Below are 24075 nucleotides of genomic sequence, written 5' to 3'. Positions count from 1 at the left end.
AAAACTGCACCTTTCCAAGCCATGAGCAGACATTTTCTCAAGGAGAATGCTCTGGCAGATGATGTCAAATGGAAACATTTGACACCTAAAGTCCAGGTGAGCAACACCCACCTGGTGGGTGTTCTTCACTCACTTGTCACAGAAGCAGTTGGTAAAGTAGGACCTGCCCTTCATAAACCCAGGCTGACTAGTCCCAGTCCCCTTGCCCTGTATGTGCCATGTGACAACACTCAAGACAATTTGCTCTGTTATCTTCCTTGGCATTAAGGTCAGACTGACAGTGCCCTGGATCTTCATTCTTGTAGATGAGCATTGCATTTGCTTTCTGTCACCTGGGATCTTGCCAGTTAGCCAGGTCTGATGACAAATTATTGCCTTTTTTAAAATTTTACCTTAATAGAGGGTTGTTAGACAAATTAATTTGCAGCAGACTGATTTGGAGGGAAGGATTAAAATTTTTCCTTTTTTTTAACTTTTTTAACCATATTGTCTAAGAAAGCCAAAGCATCTCACAACAAAATAGCTAAATGCCAGATTTCAGGCTATTTGTATCTCATCTGTACCATGCTAACCTTGAATTGCTTGCTCAGGACCACAGACAAGGATGCAGGGATAAGGACTAAAGGATGTGAACAGGGCCAACAAATGTATTGTTCACAACATTACAAATGTGGCTCCTACATGGGATTCTCATGATTTCATGTAATGCTGGACAGAAAGAGAGGGGTGTATTTGTAGTTCTCTTCCTTCTTCATCAAATTAAAGATTCTAGTCTCTACAGCTCCATGCAGTCACTTTATTAATTTTTCAGGTAAAAAACCTGTGCATTACATTCTTTGTATCTATATTCATGCTCCCTTTGATCTTAGGGTACAAAATTAACAGGTATATCAGAGAACAGGCAGCAACTTGAATTAACCAACAATATACAAAAGAATGAAATTCAAAGCTGTTTGAAATAAGGCAATTACTATAAGTTATCACACAAGTTAATATTATGTACAAATAAAAAAGGAACCATCTTCAAGTGTCCACAGGCATGATCATCAGAAAATGGTCAACAGCCATGTTATGGGTGAGTTCAAATGAATTTCGGTATGTGTCCTGTTAAACCATTTTCTTTGGTAGTGTTCACATGCATGACCCACAAGAAGACTGATGTAAGTGCAGTGATGGTGCATCCAAATTGCACTTCCTCCTGGGAGACTGCAATCTGCTACTGATGATCTGTTGAGAAAATCTGCCATTGCCAGCATGGTAGTTTCATCAGAGGACAGGACACAAAGGGACATGCAGTTCTGCAGAGCTTTTCATTAAATGAGAAGAGAATAACAGAAGTTTCAAGGTGTTCTGAAAAGGATAAATAAGTGGGAATTATGATGCAAACACTGTGTGGTTTGACAAATGCACTAGTCAAAAACGTCCTCAGCTCACCCCTGATCATATTAGGTACTCTGGTTTCACAAGTAAGAAAGCCTGTTGGGAAAACAGCTGGACTGTTCTTACCCCATCTGACTCTCACTTTTTTTTGTCATAAGACTCCAACACCAGATTCAGTTACCACATTTCAGTGAAATAAAGTGCCTCAGATGAGCTGCCAGAACAGGCCAGGAACAACTTTCAAACCCTATCTTGCAGCAGTTAATTGTGTTCACTGGAATATTTTTTACAGAATCACAGAACATTCTGAGTTGGAAGGGACCCACAAAGATCATCTCCTAAATGAATGGCCCACACAGGAATTGAGCCCACAACCTTGGCACAATCAGCACCATGCTCTGACCAGCTGAGCAGATCTTCATCACAGTTTGAGGGCATTTTTCAGTTTGCATTTGTGATGGGCTGGGAACACTCCCCAAAATGGGTACTGCCATTCAGCTGATGTAACTTCATCCAGTTTGAGTCTTGGAAACTCTAGGACATGACCATCAACTGATTGTAAAAACCAATAGTTCAGTAATTCAGTAATTACTAGCAATTAGAAATTACTGAATTCAAAGGTTATAGGAAAAGAAGATTATAAATGAAAAGCAAAAACAGAGGTAATCTCAATGTGTATGTGAAGCAAGAGTACTACAAGCAAAAAAAAAAAGTGTATTCAGACCATTTATTTTTTGTACAGCTGCATCCCAAGGAGATTCCCACTTCCACATCTCAGATTAAGGATGCCAAACTAGTTGCAACACCAGCAAAATAGAGAATAAAAAGAAGAGTTCTTTTCTCAGGGGTAAAGTAAGCCTTCTGTGCAGTAGATACATGTTTTAAATGAAATGAACAATGAGACCTTAGACAGAATTATAGTGGCCTATGTGTAAAAAAGGCTGAGTTACACATTGGTCCTGCTATGGAGAGATGTTAGGAAACTGCAGTCTCCAGCACACAATCCTTAGTCAGTATACATGTAGGTACAAACTGTAAACATGTCAAGCATGAATTACAAAATTGCCTGAGAAAATCCCCCATCGGTTGTTTCTTTTTTCTTCACTGTTGTTTCCTTACATGCTGCAAGATTATAAAGTTGCAAGTCTTTTGCTATAAGGAATTTAATGAAAATTCTGGTTTGAAATCATTTAGCTTCTCTATCATAATCTTGCAATTACTCTGTTTAATCCGTACTATGTTAACTAACCACAGATGTTTCCCTTGGCTCATCAGTGATTCTTTCTGAACTTATGTTCCTCTTCAGAGGAGCTGAACCCTTCCTGGAAAGCAGAGCAGAATTTCCATTTATCACGTTTCTCTCCAAGAAAGTGTTGCTGTTGATAAGTATCAGAGAACTTGACTGTTCAAACACCACATTTCTGCTCTTTGCTCTGAAATTATGTGTTTTTCTAAACCAAAGCTTGGTTTCATTGATGATAACTTCAATTCAAAAAGATGATCTAAACTGTCAAAGATTGCATGACAAAGATAAGTATTTTATAGCTTCTCATGGCATCTTTCGGGATGGGATCTTAGAACTTAAACCATTTATGCTTACTTAAACTTTACCCTTCTGTGAGGGAACAAACATCTTAAGGATGAATAAGTGAAGACAAAAAACATTTACTGTCCATGGGATATGTGCAGCTTGAAAAGAAAACCAGTGAGACTGTGACATTTTGAGGAAAAGTATCTCTTTTTAAATGGGCAAGTCTGACCTTGAAGCATTTAGCAAGACTGTTTCATTCCTAACATATTTTCTTTTAATCACATACTGGTTTCAACCCATAAATAGTCAACATCCAGCTTGAGAAAAGGGTTTCTTAAAAGGCATTCTTAAAATAAATGCACCACTTGCAGTCTCACTTGTTTGCCTCAATGTTTGGTTAATTAGAGGAAGACAAAGGATTCTTCAGACTAAAAAAGAAAACATGGAAGAAAAAAAAGTCAAAGAATTCTTTTCAGTCACCTACATCAATTCCAAACTGGCTTTTTCCCATGTCACTTTACATTTTTGATATATTGATACATTTCTTATAAATTTACATATCCTCACAAAAGGTACAGAAAGTACAAGTGAAGTAATTTTTCAATTTAACAGCAAGATCTGATCATTAATGAGCTATACCCTCATGAGCAGTCAAGTCTATCATTAACTATCTCCAAGGAAATAGAAGTACTCAGTTTGTTTCCAGCTATTGGTGTTATTTGCTATCAAGCTGACTAATGAGAATTAAGTGCAAATAAATTCACCCCAGTATTGGAAAAGAATAAGAATTATATCTTTCTTTTGCCTTTAAATAAGATATATCAACAAGGAAAAGGGAAAAAAAAAGAAAGGGAGATTTGAAAAAGGGAGAAAAGTTTGAAGTATAAGCTAACATTACTCTCACATGCCATGACAGAAATAATTACTACAGCACTACAATTGTATTTTTTTTACACCAGAATACAGTGGGAGGCAATTAGTGATAGGATATATATTCTTAAGTTTCTACTTAAAATCCAAATGTCATTCCATTCATAAACACTAGCAGAATATGGAATAAAGGCAATACATGCTGACAAAACAAGATCATGCCACATTAGTGTATTTTCCAAAGGAGGGAGGAAGTTGCACTTTATAATAAAGCATACATTGGCTTTTGTAAGTTATTTGTTAGTTGTAATGTTAACATTCAGGCATGAAGAAATACAATACAGTGAAAATATTATAGGTTACATGAACTTGTTCAAGCTGTCATGGGAAAATAGAACATGTATGGGTTTGTTTACAAGGACTTAAGGTATCACCCACAAAATAAAGAAACCATTTCCTTATAAACAACATAGGAACTGATTGCTTCTGCTGGCAGCTGCAGGTGGGATTAGAGAGAATTTAGTCTCAAACTAGTGTAAAGGGATGTCTGATCTTTACTGAGAACAGAACTTGTAGCTACTGTCTGAAAACCTGATTAATCAGCCTGTTAAATGATTCTATAGTTTGCAAAGAGTTCTTAGAAAATCCTGTCTCTGGTGCAAGAGTAAGATGAAGCGATGCCTTGACACTAGATTAAAATAATGTGAGTGAATTCAACTGGCCATATCAATTCAGTTTTCCTAGTGAAAATCTGGGCTAACTTCACTGAGTTTTGGAAAGTTACACTCACATAACCAAAAGCTGCTGGCTGCCTATCTATGACTTAGGAGGCATGTCATAAGAAGGAAAGCAGTCCATTATTTTTACCAGTCACTGACATCATAAACCATAGGCTTCAACTCATAGCAGGGACTAGTTTAAAATTTCAATTTTAAAATTTTCAAATTTTTAAAATTTATTAATAGAAACAAATGGCAAATACTCTATTGCCAATATGAATGTGGATTTTTTTTTTAATCTACTAGTGATGATCTCATAATAGGGGTTCATTAAGGAACCCATTTTCAGCTTTCTCTAGTCCAAATGCTTCTTAGAAGAATGGTCCTCAAAGCTTCTGTCTCTTCAGGATCTCTCAAGGGGTACATCTTTATGCAGCATGTACCAGGTTTTTACTGCTCCTGAAAAAAGAATTTGCAGTTTCATGATGAATAGCCCAACATTCTATACATATATATCAATTAAGGCGCTTGATATAAATCTTGCAGCTCTGCCTTTTGGCTGAGTACCTGCTTAGAGCCTGAAGGCCCTCAAAAGGACAGAAATACTTCTTTGAATTTGAACTTCTTTGAAGTTGCTGTCAACACATGTTGAAGTTTTTTTCACTGCTTTTTCCCTAGCAAGTGTGAAGGGCTTTAAAGCCATCAAGTGGAAGACTCAAACAAAAAAAGTCCATACACTAAATGTGTAAGTTGCAAAACTGCTTGACAGAGGATAGTGACAGCCAGAAGTGTGCATAGGTGTAAAAAGACACTGGCATGTACATTGACAAGAATTTCACAAGGGGTATGAAACACACAGAAACTATTTCTGCCTGGGGAAATCCCTGTGCTACAAGCCATTGTCAGCTGGGACTTTTCTCAGAGCAATTTTCACTGCATCATTCCTCTCATCTTATCTTTTTTTCCTAGACATTCGCTTGAGACCATTGTTCAAGACAAGAGAGTGACCTAATACAGCCTCAGTTCTCTGCTTTGTTGCAGAGGCTTGTTTTCATATACAAAGCATAAAATGGGATTTAAAACAACAAATACTAGAAGAGATGCTTAAGTCATGGCCTGCTTCTCCTCTCTTCCCAAGATTTATCAGTTCTGCACGTTAAGTGAGATACCTTCTAAGTTCAGACTCTTCAGTTTCTGGGTTTTCTTTCCTTAGAAGGAGTTAAGAGGGAGGTCAAGCCCTCTTCTCTCTTGGTTATGTAACTGTCTTTAAATGTTTACCAAGATATGGCTTATCTCTGGCAGTTTTTTCTTCATTTGCTTTCTTTACAGCCCAGTGTTTAACTAAACAAAGAGCCCAACAGTCATCCCAACGGTCATGTCAACACAGTGTGTTCATTAACAATTTTTGCAGCTCCCCATCCATCACTGTGGATATTAGAGCTTGACCTGGACATGGAAGTCATTGTCTTTAAGGACAAGCATCTGTGTGGTTTCATGCTCATTCAGCTGAGTGGGTTTGAAGTGATGATAAGCACAGCTGGGCTTATTTAAATATGGGAGATCCTAATCTAAAACGCACTTCAAATAAGTAGGTTCAGATCTTCATTTTTAAGAAGTGCAATTAACTACTGAAAATGGGTTAGCAAAGGAAGTAAGGGACTGTCTGTTTCCTGGGAACTTTATGGCTAGTTAGATGGGAATGGTTTAGTCAAACATTTGAGGTACAAATGTTACTTGTATCACAGGAGAAAAGGGATGAAGGGGGTAAGAAGATTGATGCTTTATGCTTTACCACAGGGGATATTGAAATTATCCATTCTGGCCTAAATAAAATATTTTGATTTTAAAACCATGTTCTAGTGGAGCAACCATCCCTCTAGTGTTTCCTTTTTAAGCCTGATGACTTGGATCATTCATAACCTTGTTAAATCTTCCATCAGATTACATAAATTGGTAAAACCAAATATGAAATAAGAGAGAAGGTAGGATAGTCTTTCCATTTTGCCTTTACTTATCTCTTTGATAGTTTCTTTTATCTCCTGTTAAATCCCTGACCTGATAGTAAATTTATCATTTAAAAAGTAGTGTCTGGTCTACCTTTTATACATGAGTCCAAAGATTTTTCTTTTTGAGCTGCCACAATAATTTTTTAAAATATTTTCTAGTGATTTGTTATTTACTTGCCCTACAGTTCTTCATTCAAACACTGCAGTGTTCATGAATTTTCAAGCAGCAGCTGTAACCATACTTAATATCAGAAACAATACATGTAATTATATATGTATTTTTATCAACAAAATCCCTCTTCCCTACCTGTCAAGTTCAATAAAATTCTACAATTCTGCAGATAATTCAGCATGTGAGGTTTCTAAGTGTATTTTTCTTGCATTGGGGAGTTGTATATGATGAAACAGAATGAAAAAAACACTTTTTTTTTTTCATTTTACTGTAAGTGGAAACAATGTTTGCACCTACAACAGTGCTCAATACTTGCTCTTTAAACTTTCACATGAGGAGGGAGATCATCCTTCCTCAGCTAAGGGAGTGCTCCTGCTATAACCCAGCTAGAACTAACTGCACTGGATTGGGCAGGAGCAGGGACACAGCTCCATATCCCAGCCTCTGGCATCTTCCAGACACCCAGGACTTGTCTGGGGAAGGGGCAAGTCATGGGCCAATTAGCAGAAAAATGTGATGAGAAAGAGTTAGAAATCCACAGGGAGTAAAAAACTGAAAATGGCACCGTGTACATAATAAATAGAGCACAATGGAAATTGAGGGGTTTAATAGTAGGTTATGAGATTTATTTAGATGTCATTAAAATGATATATTATTTTTCCTTTTGAAGAGAAGGATTATATGTACATTTGTTCTACAAACCAAAAACAAAATTTACACACTCATCAAAGCATACTATCCAAAGGAATTCCAATCCAAAGACTATTTTCTTACTTTCTACTGTTAAATATATTATATTTTTTCTAAAACTGTGAATAAACAAATATTTAACAATGTCCATAGTGGAAAATACTTAATGTGAATAGGTCCTTGAAGTACAATCTAATTCAATGGCAGATATTCCAAAAGAGTCATAGACTGAAAAATATATTTGTACCTACTCTGCAGTGATGTACAGATAATAAATGTGCTTTACTTCTGTATTTTATTAAATCTTAAGTATTCATAGATGAAGCCATGCTGTGTAGATTTCTCTTTACAAAAATACCTTTTTGGGAAAAGCATTTTTCCTTTGTACAGCCAAGAGAGAATGTCTTGGCACAGCACAAGAACTGGAGAAGCATTAATTTGCTATTCATCCATACACTTAACAGTGATAACTGTTTTCTGACAACGAGCTCCTTGCCAGACATGCCTCTTCTTGTGAGTCTGACCTGTGCTTTTTAACCCATTGCACTAAATTCAATCCTGAGCAAAGCTCACAGGCCCGAGCATTGGCATGTTGGGGTTTGATTTGCTTGCTCTAAGGGCAGAATTTCTGATCCAATGGCACAAACAGTGCTCTCCACCGAAGTGAAAACCCAGCCTGATGTGCTCTGGCCAGTTCCCGGTCAGCACGCATGACACCACGGCAGTGGAGACTGGGACAAGGGGACTGATCCTCAGCTGGTGTGTCACTGCAGCTGCTGTGCCACTGGCTGCAGGGGGTCAGTACACGAGTCACCAGGCGCCATGTGTGCAAGGCTGCAGAAAGAGAAAGCCCTGCCAGAAACATGTCTACAGCCTTCTCCTGCAGAGCTCTGTTGTGCTGATGACAGTCACTCAGGAGTGTCCCTCCTCAGCACTGGTGACCTGCTGCCACCATCCCTTAGGGGTCTACATATCCTCCCCCACAGCAGCACTCCATTCTGACTCCAAAATACACCTGCTGAGGGGCCCATGGGCTCCTGCAGCTGCTCAAAGTTGCGGCACACAGCGGGGTGTTCATGCCAATCCCAGAATCATCTGTGCTGGCACAAGTTCATGGCCCCCACAGCCTCCTGCTGCCCATGTCCTGCTGCTCATGGCCAGCAAAGCATCTGTAAAATGGCCAAACTGAAGAGCAAAAGAAAAATGACGCTTCCTTAATGGAGGGATCAAGCAAAGGAGCGTGGTTGTCCTATGATCAACCAGCTCAGGGACATGAGCTGGTTGATCATAGGACCATGGTCACCCAGCTCCTGCTGTGTTTTTGGAGGGACTCTCCACAGCCTGTTCTTCAAGCCTCCTGAGCAGCTCAGGCTTATTCAGTGGTCCCAGCTGATGCCCCTTGGCCTCAGGAGGGATTACTGAGAAGAAGTATTAATGGGTTTTGATAATCTGGAAATTAATTACATAGTAATATAATTTATTGCTAAACTAGGACTGAAACTATGTTGCCGTGGCTGGTGTACAGTACTCCAAAGCTGCCAATGTCACTGACACATGATGTCATCTTCTGGGCCAGAGAGAAGCTTTCAAAAGCAGACTCCGAAATTACAATTTTTATTTTAATAATTCATCACAGTTTTCTTCATGGTCAAGAATGCCTTTTGTGAATGATCACATTGTGGGGATAATTAGAACAATATGAAATAAATGGGATGAGTAAATGTGTTTTTCTAACAAAAATCAGAATTGAACAAGGAATACTCTTTTGTGACTGGGTTTCTACATACAGCAAGGGTGTTCATAGCAGTACAGATGGCTTGTGATTCAACGCTAATTTAAGTTTCTGGCTGGATCATACTCTGTATCAACAGGAATTATAGTTTTAATACCAGTCCTGTACTTTATTCCAAAACCGGTGGAGTTGTGTGTTTGTTTACATATTTTGATCCAAGATAAAATCTCAGTGACAGTAAATAAACAGTGTCATGAAATCACTATTTATTTATCACTGCTAAGAGAATTCATTTGTGTTGAACTGTTTTTCTAAAAGGGTTTTTAAGGGTTTTGTGGGTTGGTTTTATTTTGTTTTCTGTTGGTTTCTTTTTTTTTTTTTTACAAGTATTTTAACTTTATTACCATGTTACTGAAAATGCTGGCTTTTCAGTGAATACTGCTCTCACTTGTGTACTCCTGTGTAACAGACTTTTAGTTAGTAAACACACTTTGAAAGTAAGGGTTCCAAGAACTGGTATTTGCTTATTTGCTTACAATCTCACCTTTGGAGAAAATATTTATTGGGGTAGGGCATCCCGTGGAAATTTTCTTTTCTCCTTCTGCAAAATATATCAGTTTAATAGCTTTACTCTACTATTTTGTTCTGCTATTTTTATAGGGCAATTATTGCATATAGATACATAATGGGAATATATACCAGGAAGAAGGAAAACTTGCTTAAACTGTAACATTAGTGATACCCAAGGACAACTGGGTATGACTGAGCTATGAAATTTGGAAACCTTAGCTTCAAAATCTTAACCATCAGAGAACCAAGGTTGAGCTTATTTTTGCAATAAATGATAGGGGGGAAAAGCCAAATTAATTTTAAGACACAAACTAGCAGAAAACTTTGACAACAGACGAGTTTTCTTGGAGGAGGAGGAGATGATTTTATGTGACAAATGAAACAGGTTTCTTCCATAGTAGCAGTTTTCAAACTAACCTGTGCAAAGAGCAAAGACTTTTCTGAGTATGAACTAGGAGGCCACGTCTTCAAACTCGTACATCTTCAATCTCCACAACTGAACAAGTACTTGGGTGTGGCCTTGAAATGGACTTTTACAAAGGCTTGTGAAAAGGAGGGCAGAAGACATAAGTTTCACAATGACACAAAGATGGGAATTTAAGGAAGCACATTTCAGTACTTTCATAATCTATGCTATGTTTTCCCTGGATATGAATGTTGGAAAAAGAGGAGTTCAACAGAGCTGACATTGCCTGAAACAGCCTGTGCTAAGGATGCCAACTATTGTATTGAGGAAAAAGAAAAAAATGCACCAAGATCGCTCCAGGCAGATCAAAAGCTCTCTAGTGTCTTCCAAATACAAGGAAGCATCCAAATAAGGCCAAATTGCAACCAGTATTAACTAAGAGCTTAAGGATTTAGGCCCAATCCATAAAATAAAGTATCTCTTGCTCTAGTTAGTTAGTTACATCAGAGGTTATCAGAAGATGGTTTTAGTTGAAATTGTGAAGCAGAGACTATTCATTCATTCTTCTCAGTTGTGTTTTTTCTGTTAAAGGTCAGGAAAACAAGTTTTTAAGGAACCATACCTTCTCTTCCTCTGTATACATCAAATCATTCAGAATCCAGAGATTAAAGGAAAAATAGTGTATCATATATAAAAACTCCCTGTTTTAAACAGGGCCATTAAGGTTCATCTTCTAACAGAGGGACTACCATTTGGAAAATCATCTAGTGTTTTCTTAAAGCTACTTAGGCAAACAGTGTGGAGTCACTGACACTTGAGAAAATTATGCAAATGTCTTACCCAAACACTGTTGACCATAAGCCATGTATTTGTACTGAGCTCCTTTCAATGAAGCACAGTGACCACACTTCATCAGCAAAAATTCAAATGTAGGCAAATAAACTCCCTACACATTTGGCATGTCTGAGCTAGAAAGGAAAATTCCACCACTTGTACTCATCTGAAATTTAGCTGTCACACATGTAACACAAAGTAGAATAAATAGCACCTGTAGGAGCTTACTGACCTTTCCTCCAGCTTGAGGAAGGAGTCAATTTATGTTCCAAAAAGCTAACTATCTCTTCTGGTGCTTGGGGGTTTTTTAGTCTATCCTGTGTTCAATATTTCTTTGCAAGTCCAGAACTGAAAACTTTTAAAGTACAAACTAGAGAAGTAAGCATTTGCACTGCTGTAGATCCTTCCACTAGGTGATGTTCTGGAACAGTGGTAGAATGATTGAAAAACCATAGCTAAGTATTTTAAAATACTTCCTAATCAGACCACTTAAATGAGTTGAGTAAGATCCACGGATAAAAAAAAAATTATAATTGCTACCCAGTGAATCACCTGGCAAAGGTTTAGTACTGTGTTAAGATTTTCTGAATATGAGAGTCAAAAGAAAAACCACAAAAAAAGTTAGTGCAATTATAAAAGAAATAAAATTTTCCATACATTTGCATAAAGTGAAACATCTCCTTTTGGGTAAATCACCCATCTACCGATCCCTGCCATACTGTGCTCCCTCAGATGTATCCATATAAGCAATTGGTTTAAGGAATTTTACATTTGAAAATAACCTGATTCTAAACCTTACCTGTTTACATGGACCACATTATAATGTGGACATCAACTGTGGACCTGATCCAGAGGTCCTAACTTCCCACAGTCTTACTGAGTCAGGTGAGAGCTGTAAGTTCTCACAGGTTTTAAGAAGTAAACTGGTTAATTCTAACAGGCATTCTCAAACAGACCATTGTATTACAGATGAAGTATTCATGATAGTAAATGTATCTCTGTCATTTAATGTCTGAAAAATTGCCATTTTCTTTTGCAGATTACTACACAAAACTTGCAGTTATAAGTGGTGGAATCAGAGCCCACAGTGTTGAAATAAGTTGAAAATATGCATATGTTTCCCTCATGGAAATCTAGTCAGTACCAAAAGTATCTGTCACATCAATTACAGCTGATGCCGAGCAGCTACTATTACCAAGAACTGTGCTTCAGAGCACATAAATCTTGATAAATTCTTTGCTTTCTTGAGCTCAGCAAGCAAGGCGGCCATGAAGACCAATGGCATCCTGGCCTGTATCAAAAACAGTGATGCCAGCAGGACCAGGGCAGTTGTATTTGGAACTGGTGAGGCCACACCTTAAATACTGTGTGCAGTTTGGGGTCACTCACTATAAGAAAGGCATTGAGGTCCTGGAACGTGTCCAAGGAAGGGCAACGAAGCTGATGGAGGGTCTGGAGGACAAGTCTTACAAGGAGTAGCTGCAGTTGTTTAGCCTGGAGAAAAGGAGTCCTCCTCAGGGAGGACCTACAACTACCTGAAAGGAAGCGGCAACAAAGCAGGCTGGGGGTCAGTCTTTTCTCCCAGGTAACAAGGGATAGGACAAGGGAAAATGGCCTCAAGTTGCACTAGGGGAGCTTCTTGGGCTATTGGGAAAAACTTGTTCATGGAAGGAGTAGTCAAGCACTGGAGCAGACCGCCCAGGGAAGCAGTTGAGTCACCATCCCTAGGAGCATTTAAATATATGTAGGTGTTAAACTCAGGGACATGGCCTAGTGGTGGACTTGGCAGTGCTGGTTTAACAGTTGGACTCGATGATCTTAAAGGTCTTTTCCAACCTAAATGATTCTATGATTTTAGGATGAAACATTACACAAAGTGACCACAGCCAGCAGGACCCTGGGGAACTGCAGGTTATACAGCAAACAGCCCAGATTAGAACCAGTCCTGTACAAACAAACATGAGATGAAGGACTGCAGTGTAGGAGAACAAAACTACTTTTGAGGCAAGGTCCTGTGGTGAGATTAATTATAATACATGAAAAAACATAAAATTTGGTAATACCTAATAAATTGTTAATGGAGGCAAGCAGGTAAATTACTGCTATCTAGAATTAGTATTTTCAGCTGTGACTGAAGTACAGAATCTCTTGATAAACAGAATCATTATTGAATGAGTCAATGAACCATGTAATAATAATGCTTGTCTCCTCACATATTTCATCCCCAGCAGAGGTGCTCAGATAAACTCTCATGCACAGAAAGCAAAGTCTCTACTCCTTCATCAACAGACAATAACTTGTGATTGCATTTCCCTCTTGACAGCAATGCACACATTGCAGTTTAGCATTTTATCATGTTTGGGTTTAATTTTTAATTAAAAGCCAAACTAATGAAACCAAATGAAGAATAAACCTTAAGGTATCATTATATGTTAATATAATATCCCATTTATTTATATTTATACAAATATATATAGATATATTTATATCTATATATATTCCCTCCTCCCACCAAGACGTCCTTTCTGAGTCTCCATTACTACCCTACCTGTCCTTTTTCTCTCCCATAACATTATGGTGCTGAAGCATGTCAATGTGAAGTGTGAGGCTAAAGACCACATTTGAGAATTAATTCTTGCTGAGAGCAGGGTATGAATATGATTTTCTTCACAAATACATCTTAAATTAATTTTCTATACAAATTTAAGCAAAACTTTTTCCTGATTCCAGAACTCCCTGTGTTTTCTCCAATAAATGTATTGGAGACTTACCCCTGGACTAACAACTGGTACAGTCATTGATAATGTGCAAATATCAAGGTATTCTCTCATTCCAAGTTAGACAGTGATGCTAGGAACACAGGCTTGAAGGATTTCTGACTTCAAGCACAGCCTCTTTTTGTATTAGATTTGAAGCTTGGTTTGCCTCTCTTCCCACTTGTCACAGAAGGCTGTTGGGTTGCAATGAGCCTCTTTCAGTTGCTGCTGGACTTCCACTTCTGTGGGTTGCTAAGGGTGTGGAACTGCAGTCTCAGCCAATGTTGCCAATATTGTTGTTCTGCCAGCCACTTTGGGAATATTTCCATCTCTTACTTTGCACTGTTAATTTCTTATAACACACACGAGGCAGAACTCTTATACAATATGCTTTACCTAAGAAAATTAAATAAGTGCAGTTGTTTTTTGTATATTATATATATATAAACATATATATATATATATACATATGTGTATATACATATATATTTATATATACACATATATTTACATATATTATATATATATATATAATATATATACATAAAAGAGAAATATGTTATCTTTTTATTTGCTGGAGCTTCCTTGTATCACAGTTACAATTGGCAGTTAACAGCAGAAAAATTAAGTCAGCTATAGATTTTTGGTTCTCTTTCAAATCCAAAGCATAAAAAATTTATGATGCTGTTCTGGAATCAGTCCTAAACATACATTCTTGGACTTGTTTTAAAAGAATTCTTTATTCCAAAAATAACTCCATATTCCAAAAATTTGGACTCAATATATACTGCCCATATTAAAAGCTTACACAGCTTTTAAAAGCTTAAGTTATGCATATTTCCTTTGTTTCAGAAAGATATCATACAGTTTTCATTGTCCCTGTAACAAATAGGTTGATTAAAACAAAACTTGTCAAGGCAAAATTGTAAAATGTGATTCATGGCATAACGACTTTAAAATCAAATTCAGAACCCATGTAAGTAGATGCACCACCACATTTTTCATAGCAATGACTCATTCCAGATCTGGATTTGGCTCTCTGTTAGAAACTGAAATCTTGATACCTCCATTACTGCAACATCAGCCAATTTTGTTTCCTCTGTAAATTTTAGTGGATTCTGTGTTTTAGAGCTGTCTTTAATTCACAACAATAGAAAGGTGCACAAATTCTTAAGGCACAAAATCTGGACAAAGAGCATCTGGCACAGATTTCCTATGAGATCTTTGTCTCTGGAAGTATTTCTGTTTGAAGACCTAAAAATTCAAACAATAGGTCTCTCTATTTTTACTGCCTCTGACTCTGGGGTACAATCCAGACCTCTAATTTGAATTTTTCTAGTTTGGTGTCTAGGCTTGTGTAAAGGTGTTTGAGGAGAGTTACATAGTTCAAAACATATGCTTTCACAGTACCTGTCTGAACAGTGATCCAACTTAAATATCTGTATCAGGAAGCTGGCTTCACTATGTATTCAACAGAGACAGATATTTCTTCTTCCTTTCATTGATTTCAGTTAAATAGTTGAAGTGAGTTACAACAATATGTCCTCAGAAGCAGCAATCCAAAAGCCTTTCTCCACCTGCAGAAAAGCCACACAGGGCTTAGACCACAAGTTGCAGTGATGGAACTTCTCTGGACACTTTTTCCTTGGTTTCATTTGGGCTCCAGAGTCTAGAATTCCTTCCTTTCCCCAAACCTGTGTTATGTACCTAAAGACATCCTTTCCAAGAGCTTTACATTTGCCAGCTGCTGCTGGCTTTTAAACACAGCTGGCAGAGGAAGGTGTGTGGCAGGCCCTGCTCTCCATCAAGTTCCTGAGTGACTGACAGTCTCAGCCTCCACATGTACAAACGACCTTTTTGTCAAAGGAATCGCCTCTGATTTCTGTAAAGGCACATGTGATTTGTGCTGAGAAAGAGGGAGCCTGACTCTGCAACCTACTGCACAGGGCCTGTATCTACGAGGGAGGAGTTTTTGTCTCTACCGCCGAGTTTTACCTATTTCAATACAAAGTGAGGAAGAAGGACTCCACTTTCTGTAAGGTGCATGCCTCAGTCAGCAGGTGACAGAACCAGTGGTCCCCTCACATCTGGTCTGGCCCTAAGAATGTTCTGTTTTCTGGTGCTTACAGAAACACAGGCATCATCTGCTTAAACACTTTAAGTTAGGCAACCTTTCTGAAACAAGCCTTAAATAAGCAATTTTCAGGATGACAGTTGTTTCTCAACAGCTAAAGCTTTCTATTCAGTCCGAAGGCAGTAGCATTCAGATTCTGATCTGGATGATCAGCTAACATGAACCACCAAATATGTTTGTGTATATTCTCAAGTCCCTACAGTCATGATGTAACCAATGTTTTCAAATACCCTTATAATGCTATCAGAGTAAATAAGGAAAAGGGAACACATCTCCTCATGGCAGGGGAGTTGGAACTAGCTGCTCTTCAAAGTTCCTTCCAACCCAAAATTTTGTATGATTCTACAATTACATTATATTTTCATAATTTTACCTTTATAAATGCAAATGTATTTCATAAAGGCAAGTAATACAGTAAAATACATAACTGTCAATTATCCATTTTTAGCAAATGAAATATGAAAGGGACAAACAGGATACTATAGTGTATCTGTATATAGAATATCAATATGCATTAGTATATATCAAGTGGATTCATACTGATTTATGTTATGTGTTAGTTGACACAATACACTTTTATATAATTATTTGTGAGTGTTTAAAACTGTAGTAAATACTAATGCTGATGTAAAGCAAAGAAAGAGTTAGACCTTCAGCTCTGCAAATTCCAACAGATTCTTCCCACAACACTAAGCTTATCCACAGCCTAACTATTTATGGTGCAACATTTTTGACTTCACATTAAATTAAGCACCATGATTGTAACTTAGAAAGGAAAACAGAAATAAAAAGGCTATTGAAGTATTGTATGAGTGAGTTAACAGTATTGTAAGAACTGTGGCTTCTGGAATTTCCTGAGTTTTGAGTGCCTGACTTTATGACTTGGTACTGCACCAAAACTAAAACCTTCTTTATAAAGAAAAGAGGCAACAAAACCCAGCATATTTTCTTTGGGATTTTTCTACATGCTTTTGACTTCCTCAGTACATCTTATAAATTGCCTAAGCACAACCTTACACCTCTAACATTGGCTAAACAGAGAGATAATAAGGAGGCCTCAGCAAACAATCTGTCATACACCATATTGCAGAGCACAGTGTTCTCCAGCTAGCTAGACCCACTACTTTTCACCTACTTTCCATCTGCTGCTCTCTCTAAGCCTCATGCATTAGGGCATGCCAGTCTGCTCTCTAAATCTTAGTAGCTCTTTGCTCCTATAAAATTCAGACTTAAAATGCCTTAAAAAATGTGACATGCAAAAGTAGATGTATGGCTTTGTGAATCTGGACAAGGAATTTATACTTACTGTTCTTACCTTTGTATTCACTATTGCCTCTTATCTGTTTAGACATAAGCTTTCCACTGCAAGAGCTCTGTGCACACTTCTGATTAATGCTAAAGCATAAGGCTACTTCAGAGTTGGTGCACAGACTATAGGTGTCATAATCTCCTGAAACGCAAACCCCACCAGCTGTCTACCTTATCCTAAGAGCTTCCTTGGCTTTCAAGATACTGAGAGGCAATGCATGCAAGCCTCACATATTGTTATTTATTTCTCTGCTTAACAAGGAAGGAGGCCCAATACAGACTCCTACAGTGCAAGAAAAAAAAGGGGGTTTAGTTTATGGACAGACTAACACACATTTAGTCTTGCCAAGGACAATGTCTGTGTGAACACAGCTTATATGCTTGCCATGCACCTTACAGAAAGGAGCCCCAGCTGCTGTAGCTCAACAATGAATCATGAACTCAGTAAGAAGCGAGGTGGGATTGGAATTTTTTTTATGGATTAATAGACAGCAAAAAATCTGCTTGCCCTTCTTATTTTTTAACTTTTGGGTTTTTTTTTTTACTTTATCAAATAGTTTCTGTTGGACCTCATACATATACAGCTCAGACAGACAACCAAAGAAAACATTGTTACTGCTGTTTCAATATATATTGAAGTCAATCTGTAAACTGGTTTAAAAAGGGTTCAAGAGATTCTCTCCTTCAATAGCATCAGTCCTTACAGCAATACTACGTAATTCTCAAATGTGCTTTGTTTCACTGACACAGAAGATATAAACCAGACTAGAATGTGGACTTAGAATTGATGTTTATTGCAGGAGTCCCACCTAAAGATATGAAATATATCTGACGCATGACATGAGAGCAAATAGTAAATGAAAACTAGAAGGTTGCTTCAGTACCCAATCAAAATAGTATACAGAGCTACCAGAAAGAAAATAACCCAGGCTGAAAAGAAACTTTGCAAGCACAAAAGCTATTCTGCACAAAGAGCCAAATGCAGCATGTGTGTTTCTAAATCTCATCCTATTTTGAGGAATTTAATCATGGATAAGCCTTTTGCTGCCACCTGTACAGAAATCAACGCACAGAGTACTTCAGGGCAGTGAAAATAAGTAGGATACCAAACAGTTGAACTAACAGATATGAATCAAACCAGGGATCCAACCTTTTCCACAGTAAAAGTTTTATCCAAGGTCATTCTTGCAGATGACAAGTTTAATCACTGTTCAGTAACATTCAGTTTCATGTGAAGTATTATTTCAACTTTGGCTTCTCATTTACCCAGTATAGAAACTACACAAGCCTAAGTGGCAGGTGTCGGAGAACAAACCTGTGGTAGAACCATGCAGTTGTTTCCAGAGCTCTGGAGAGACTGCTAATGCAGTGAGGGTGCTCACAACCCTCGTATGCTGAGATCACAAACTTTTGCTCTGTGAAAAGTAGTTTTCCTGCCTCAGAGGCATGCCAGAGCAGAGTCCTGGAGGACCACTGACATCTGGTGGTCACTTCACTATAACGAAGACCAAGTCATATATATTTAATTTTACTGTGACTTGATCAAATTACATTTTACAGGTGGTCTGACAGAAATATATGCCAGGGAAGAATTAAGTTACAGGTCTTTCTCTGTGTTTATTAACTTAGTGAAATCTGATAGCTGCAAGTAAATGCAGATGAACTGTAACACACAAACAACAAACTCAGTTAAAGCTGCCAGTACATTAATAGTATTGTTGGATTAAACCCACTCTAGAGATAATAAAGCTTTTCCAAATACAGCACATTTAATTCAACAAGTTCTTGAGAACCACTGGATCATGAAATAGAATTATATAAAAATGTCTTTTTTACAAATAAAAAAACGCATTGTTTCCTAGGTAAGATGTTTCTTATTACTGAAAAGGAGTAATGAGATTTAGGTCTACTTTTGCTAGACAACTAGCACAACATTAAATAATAAGCAGGAGTATCCAATAATTTTATTCATATTGATATGTGTTACATGGTGAGACTGCCCAGACAGAAACTGCCTCAGTTCTCTCCAGCAAACTTGAGATGATCTTCTTGACACCTAAATGCAATTGTGCAGAGAGACCACAGCCACCAGCACTGGACCTAAAATGTACTTAGGCCTGTTAGCACTGATTGTTGACCGGCAAACACTTAAAGCTATGTTTTGTTTGTTGCATCTATGTACAACTTGTAAACAAAACTCTGAGGCTTTCAAACATTCATCAAGCATACAAAAATCTTATTAAACTGTCATGAGAATTTTCAGCCCTTCCCATATGCTTTTTTTGATGCAAAATGATTCAAAGTCTACCTTCAGGTAAATATACATTTCTTGTTGAAATGGGAGCTCAGTTCAAAACTAATAAAACTCACAGCATCTGCTGAGTAGTAGTAAGTAATCAAATTGTTTTACTGCACCTTTCCTCCATGCTACAAGTTGGCAGTTTTGCAAAAAATCAGCAGTATAAATCACGTCCAAACCATCTGTATTTTTCACTTACCATCAACACAACCCCTATCCATAAGTAAACAGACTGCTAAATTACAGCTTTACCTTCAATCTAGGCTACCTAACCAGAATGATAGAGTGAACTATTTTTAATTACTTATACAAAAAGGCATTGCTCTGCATATGTTTTCTAGTTGGCTGTGGCATGTTGTGGCCAAGCATTTTATAGAGACATGCAATTGCTAATGTTGCCAAGAAGTGTGCAAAAATAGCCAGTGCTCAGAGTGAAACACAAAAGGGTACATGGGACACTCACACAGAGGCAACTGTACCAAGCCACCCCAAAGAAAGCAGCAAATATGCACCAAGATAGTTGGATTTGATTCTGCCAGAGTTTGAGGCTGAGCCAGAAAGGCTTTCAAAAGACAAGTGTCAGGTGTTTTGCTTCCATTTGTATTTCAGCAAAATTGTAGTATCTGTTGTCCAGTGATGCCTCTGGAGAATTTCACTTGTGTGGTACACAAATCACTGATGTTCTTACCTGTTTCAGGTCTTTTCCTGTACTGCTGCATGAACATACACTGACAAAAGTGGCTTTATAAGATTATTTTTTAACACATTCCTAAAGGTCCAACTGCAAATCAACAGACAATAATCAGTACAGAGAAACTTGCTCCTGTGCACAACAGGCACAATGTTCTAATTAATCTTACTCTGAGCATTTAAAGTAAGAGCTATTTTCAGTATTAACAATGCTGGTTTCTGCACAATAATGCATTTCATCTACAGTGAAAAGCTGTCACATTGCTGCATATCTATTAAATTAAAGCATTTTAATTAGGTCAGCTACTGGGTAAAGGAGACAATAACCACTTTAAAGAAGCACTGTCACAGTTATAGGCCCTTGGCTGAAAAGTACGTCTCTTCTTTCCTTTGTCATCCCCAAAACACATATTTTTGAAAAAAATCTCAGCATTGCCAACCCAATTAAACAGCAGCAGGAGATGATTACTCTGTAGCAATGTTCTAATTCACAGACATAATCATTCTTCTATGTTTATATTTTATTGAAGATATTTTCCTGGGGGGCAGAGATGCCCTCCACTCACCACCAGGGACAGACAAGGTCTAAAAATAATTTTGCCTGGTTCTAATCGATAGCACCATGTTGGCAAATCTCTTCCGAAGACACAGGAAAGCAAGATAACCCACCCCTGCCAGCATGCTGACCAGCAGGGTGGTGCCAAGAACCCTGGGAGCCCTTTTCTTGGCCACACGGAATGCTGTTGGCAGGACAGCCGAGATTAATATATTGTTGACGTGTCCTAAAACTTTGTAAAATGCTTTTCTCTTCACGACACGCTCATAATAAGCTTCCAAGTTGGGCCGCTTTCCATTTCCCCAGTTTCTTCTTGCTAATCCCAGAAACTTCAGGCGATGTAATGTGACAGCAAGTGACACATCTGCCAGACTGAAGAAATCACCACAGAGCCAAGGCTGATTTCCATCTTCTAAGCAGAGATAAAACATAAAACATTAGGAACTAATGGAATATAAGCACATTCAGCTTAGTGCTACTTCAAAGTACCATCTAATAAAGAGCAACAACTCTTCAGCTAAAATATGACTTTAATCAATAAACATTTTCCTAATCCCTGTCCACTCTTTGCACAATCTTGTAAAGTCTTAGGCTCAGCAGACTGGCCTACATTTGTTAAGGGAAAAAAAAAATCCACATTCCAGGTTCATAAATTAAAACCCACAGTAAACACTTATTTTCCTCAACTAGATTTCTCAAATCTGGAATAAATTAAACAGGATTGGGAAGGAGGAAGACAGTTTAGCTTTTACTGAACAAGCTGCCACTTGTCTGAAGAATTTATCATCTTGCCTGTGTCACTCAGCTCTGCGGCATTCACTCAAGAACTAACTCCAGCTAACTTGTTGGAGGCTTTCAAGCCAAAAAGAAATGGATCAGATGACTGACTTGCACCAAACATATCAGCCCATTGAGATTACAGAATTTGACTACCTGTGTCTGTTTTGTGTCTCTTAGACCCCAAATTATGGGGATTTTACACTGAGATGTTTGAGAAATATGACAAATATTCACACTGCTCATCACTACTCAGGAGCACAGATGGAGACCCCAGGTACCCTCTCCAGTCAAAGGAAAGAGATGACTCTTTCTGGGATGGCTCAGAGCAGGCACCGCCAGGCAGCATCACACTTTGCTGTCAGTGATCTGAACCACCACCACCTGAAATGGCTGACATGTACTGACTATAACAAGAGCTTTTGAAACCCAGGATATGAAACTTGATAGCCAGCACAGCTATCATAGCTGCCAGCATAAGTACTCCGCTCTAGCCTAGATCTCAAATAGAGAGGACTGTGCTGCTCCCGTCTCATTTGTAACTTTTGCAGTTCGTCCCTCCCTAGAAACAGAGAAATTTTTCAATCTCCTTTCCAACACACTTTCCACCAGAGAAAAGCAACAGCTTGGCACAAAGCTGGTACTAGTCCATTTTGACTGGCTACAGAGGTCTGGAAAAAAGGCCTCTGTAGAAAAGGAGTTGCTGAAAGGATACGTGGGAATTCATCCAGTGCATTAAATAAGATGATGGAAAAGACCAAAGAATCTATCCTGTGTGAAAAAAAGATGCCTGCAGTGGCAGCAGTAGTAGTTGAGGGATTCAAGCAATTGCAAGAGAAGCAGGAGCTCTGAGTTTGGACAGGACCTGGAGAAGTACAGATCACAAACCTCCAAAGTGGGAATACCTCAGACAAAATTCAAGAGACAATAGTTCCATGTTTCACAAAATCCTGCAATCCCAGAAGCTTTCATAAACTCATCAATATTGTATCAGTTCAGTCCTTAGAAAGGCTACTTAGCAGAGAAAGGAAAGGAGTTGCTGGAAATGGTGGCAGACATAATTTGTTGAACAAAATCCTTCCATCCTTTATGAGTTAAAATATTTTCTGCGACTCTTTCACTGTTGAGTCAGTAGAAAATTTAACCTAGATTTTCAACTGCTGGTTCAAACCTACAGTTGTGATAGTAACCAGTAATTATTACAACAGCTATTTATAGAGCTAAATGAAAAAAGTTATTGATTTGAGCAGATGCAGTTGATATTGACTGATGCTTCATGCAGTTTCCAGTGAAATCAGGGGAAGGACTCCTATTAGCACCACTGGGAGTTGAACCACACTGTGAATAAGCAGTAGACTAATCCCATTTAAGCAGAATTTAGGATGCTGATATGGTCAAATGCCTGTGGGTATAGATGAGGGGGAAGGTCAGCATTGCAGATGTCCTTGTAGGAGTGTGTTACAGACCCGCTAGCGACCACAAAGAGGCAGATGACGCACTCTACAGGAGGCTGGCAGAATTTCAGCCCTTGTACTTGTGAGGGACTTCAGCCAGATGCCTGCTGAAAATACAACACAGTGGAGAGGAGCAGGAGATTCCTGGAGTGTGTGGAAGAAAACTTACTCCCAACTGGAGAAGGACTCATGGGTGATATGGTGGTCAGTGGCCATCTTGGGCACAGCAACCACAAAACGATGGAGTTTTCAGTTCTGGGTGAAGTAAGGAGAGGCACTAGCAGAACTGCCACCTTGGACCTCTGCCAGGACTGATTAGGAGACTGATTGACAGAGTCAGTCCTGAAAGGCAAAGTAGTATAGGAAGAATGGGCAAGATTTAAGGAGGAATTCTTAAAGGTACAGCAACAGGTTGTCCCCATATGCTGTCAGGGACAAAGACCAGCCTGGTTAAACAGGGAACTTAGGCTGGAACTCAGGGTAAAAAAGACTGTGTCTCACCTCTGGAAGGAGGTGGGTAACTACAAGGATGTCATGGGGTTATGCAGGAGAAAATTAGAAAGAAAGCCAAACTGGAATTTAATTTGGTCACTGAAGTTCAAGACAACAAAAACAGTTTCAGTAAACACATTGACAGAAAAAGGAGGGCTAAAGAGTCTCAATCCTTTGCTGTATGGAGGGGGAAACATAGTGGGTGATGAGAAAAAGTCTGAAATACTTAATGCCTTCCTTGCTTCAGTCTTTAACACCAAAACCCCTGGTCCTCAGGCTGTCCAGCTCCCAGAGCTGAAAGTTGGTGATGGGCACCTGAGTGAAGACCCTACAACTCAGAAGAAAATGGTTAGTGACCTGTCATGCCAGTTAGACACCCACAACTCTATAGGTCAAGATGGAATGTGCCCAAGAATAAGAGGGGAGCTGCCAAAAATTTGCCAATTATTAAAATTATTTACCAGCAATCTTGATTAACCACAGAAGACTCTATTGCCTGGAAATTAGCAAATATAATACCCATCTACAAGAAGGGTCAGAAGGAGGATCCAGGAAACTACAGACCTGGTCATCCTGACCTTGGTACTGGGAAACATCATGGAGTAGATCGTCCTGAGTGTCACTACATGGCATGTGCAGGAGAATCAGGGGAACAGGCCCAGCCAGCATGAGTTTAAAAAGGCAGGTCTTGTTTGGCCA

The 24075-nt window shown here is 38.5% G+C and overlaps 1 protein-coding gene across 8 annotated transcripts in view; it reads right to left on the bottom strand.

The window, feature by feature from the left end:
- Positions 1-18712: 18712 nt before the first annotated feature.
- GDAP1 (ganglioside induced differentiation associated protein 1) overlaps positions 18713-24075 on the bottom strand; it is a 29116-nt gene continuing 23753 nt past the window's right edge. For all 8 annotated transcript variants that reach the window (XM_041412959.1, XM_041412963.1, XM_041412958.1 and 5 more), the window contains one exon: positions 18713-21065. In XM_041412959.1, the coding sequence (XP_041268893.1) occupies positions 20683-21065 (383 nt within the window). In that variant the 3' untranslated portion in view covers positions 18713-20682. The remainder of the gene's footprint in view (positions 21066-24075) is intronic.

This window comes from Onychostruthus taczanowskii, unplaced genomic scaffold, assembly GCF_017590055.1.
Source record: "Onychostruthus taczanowskii isolate IOZ18803 unplaced genomic scaffold, ASM1759005v1 scaffold4, whole genome shotgun sequence".
Lineage (NCBI taxonomy): Eukaryota > Metazoa > Chordata > Aves > Passeriformes > Passeridae > Onychostruthus > Onychostruthus taczanowskii.
The sequence above is the reverse complement of the archived record's forward strand: the minus strand, read 5'-3'. Positions and strand labels throughout refer to the sequence as shown.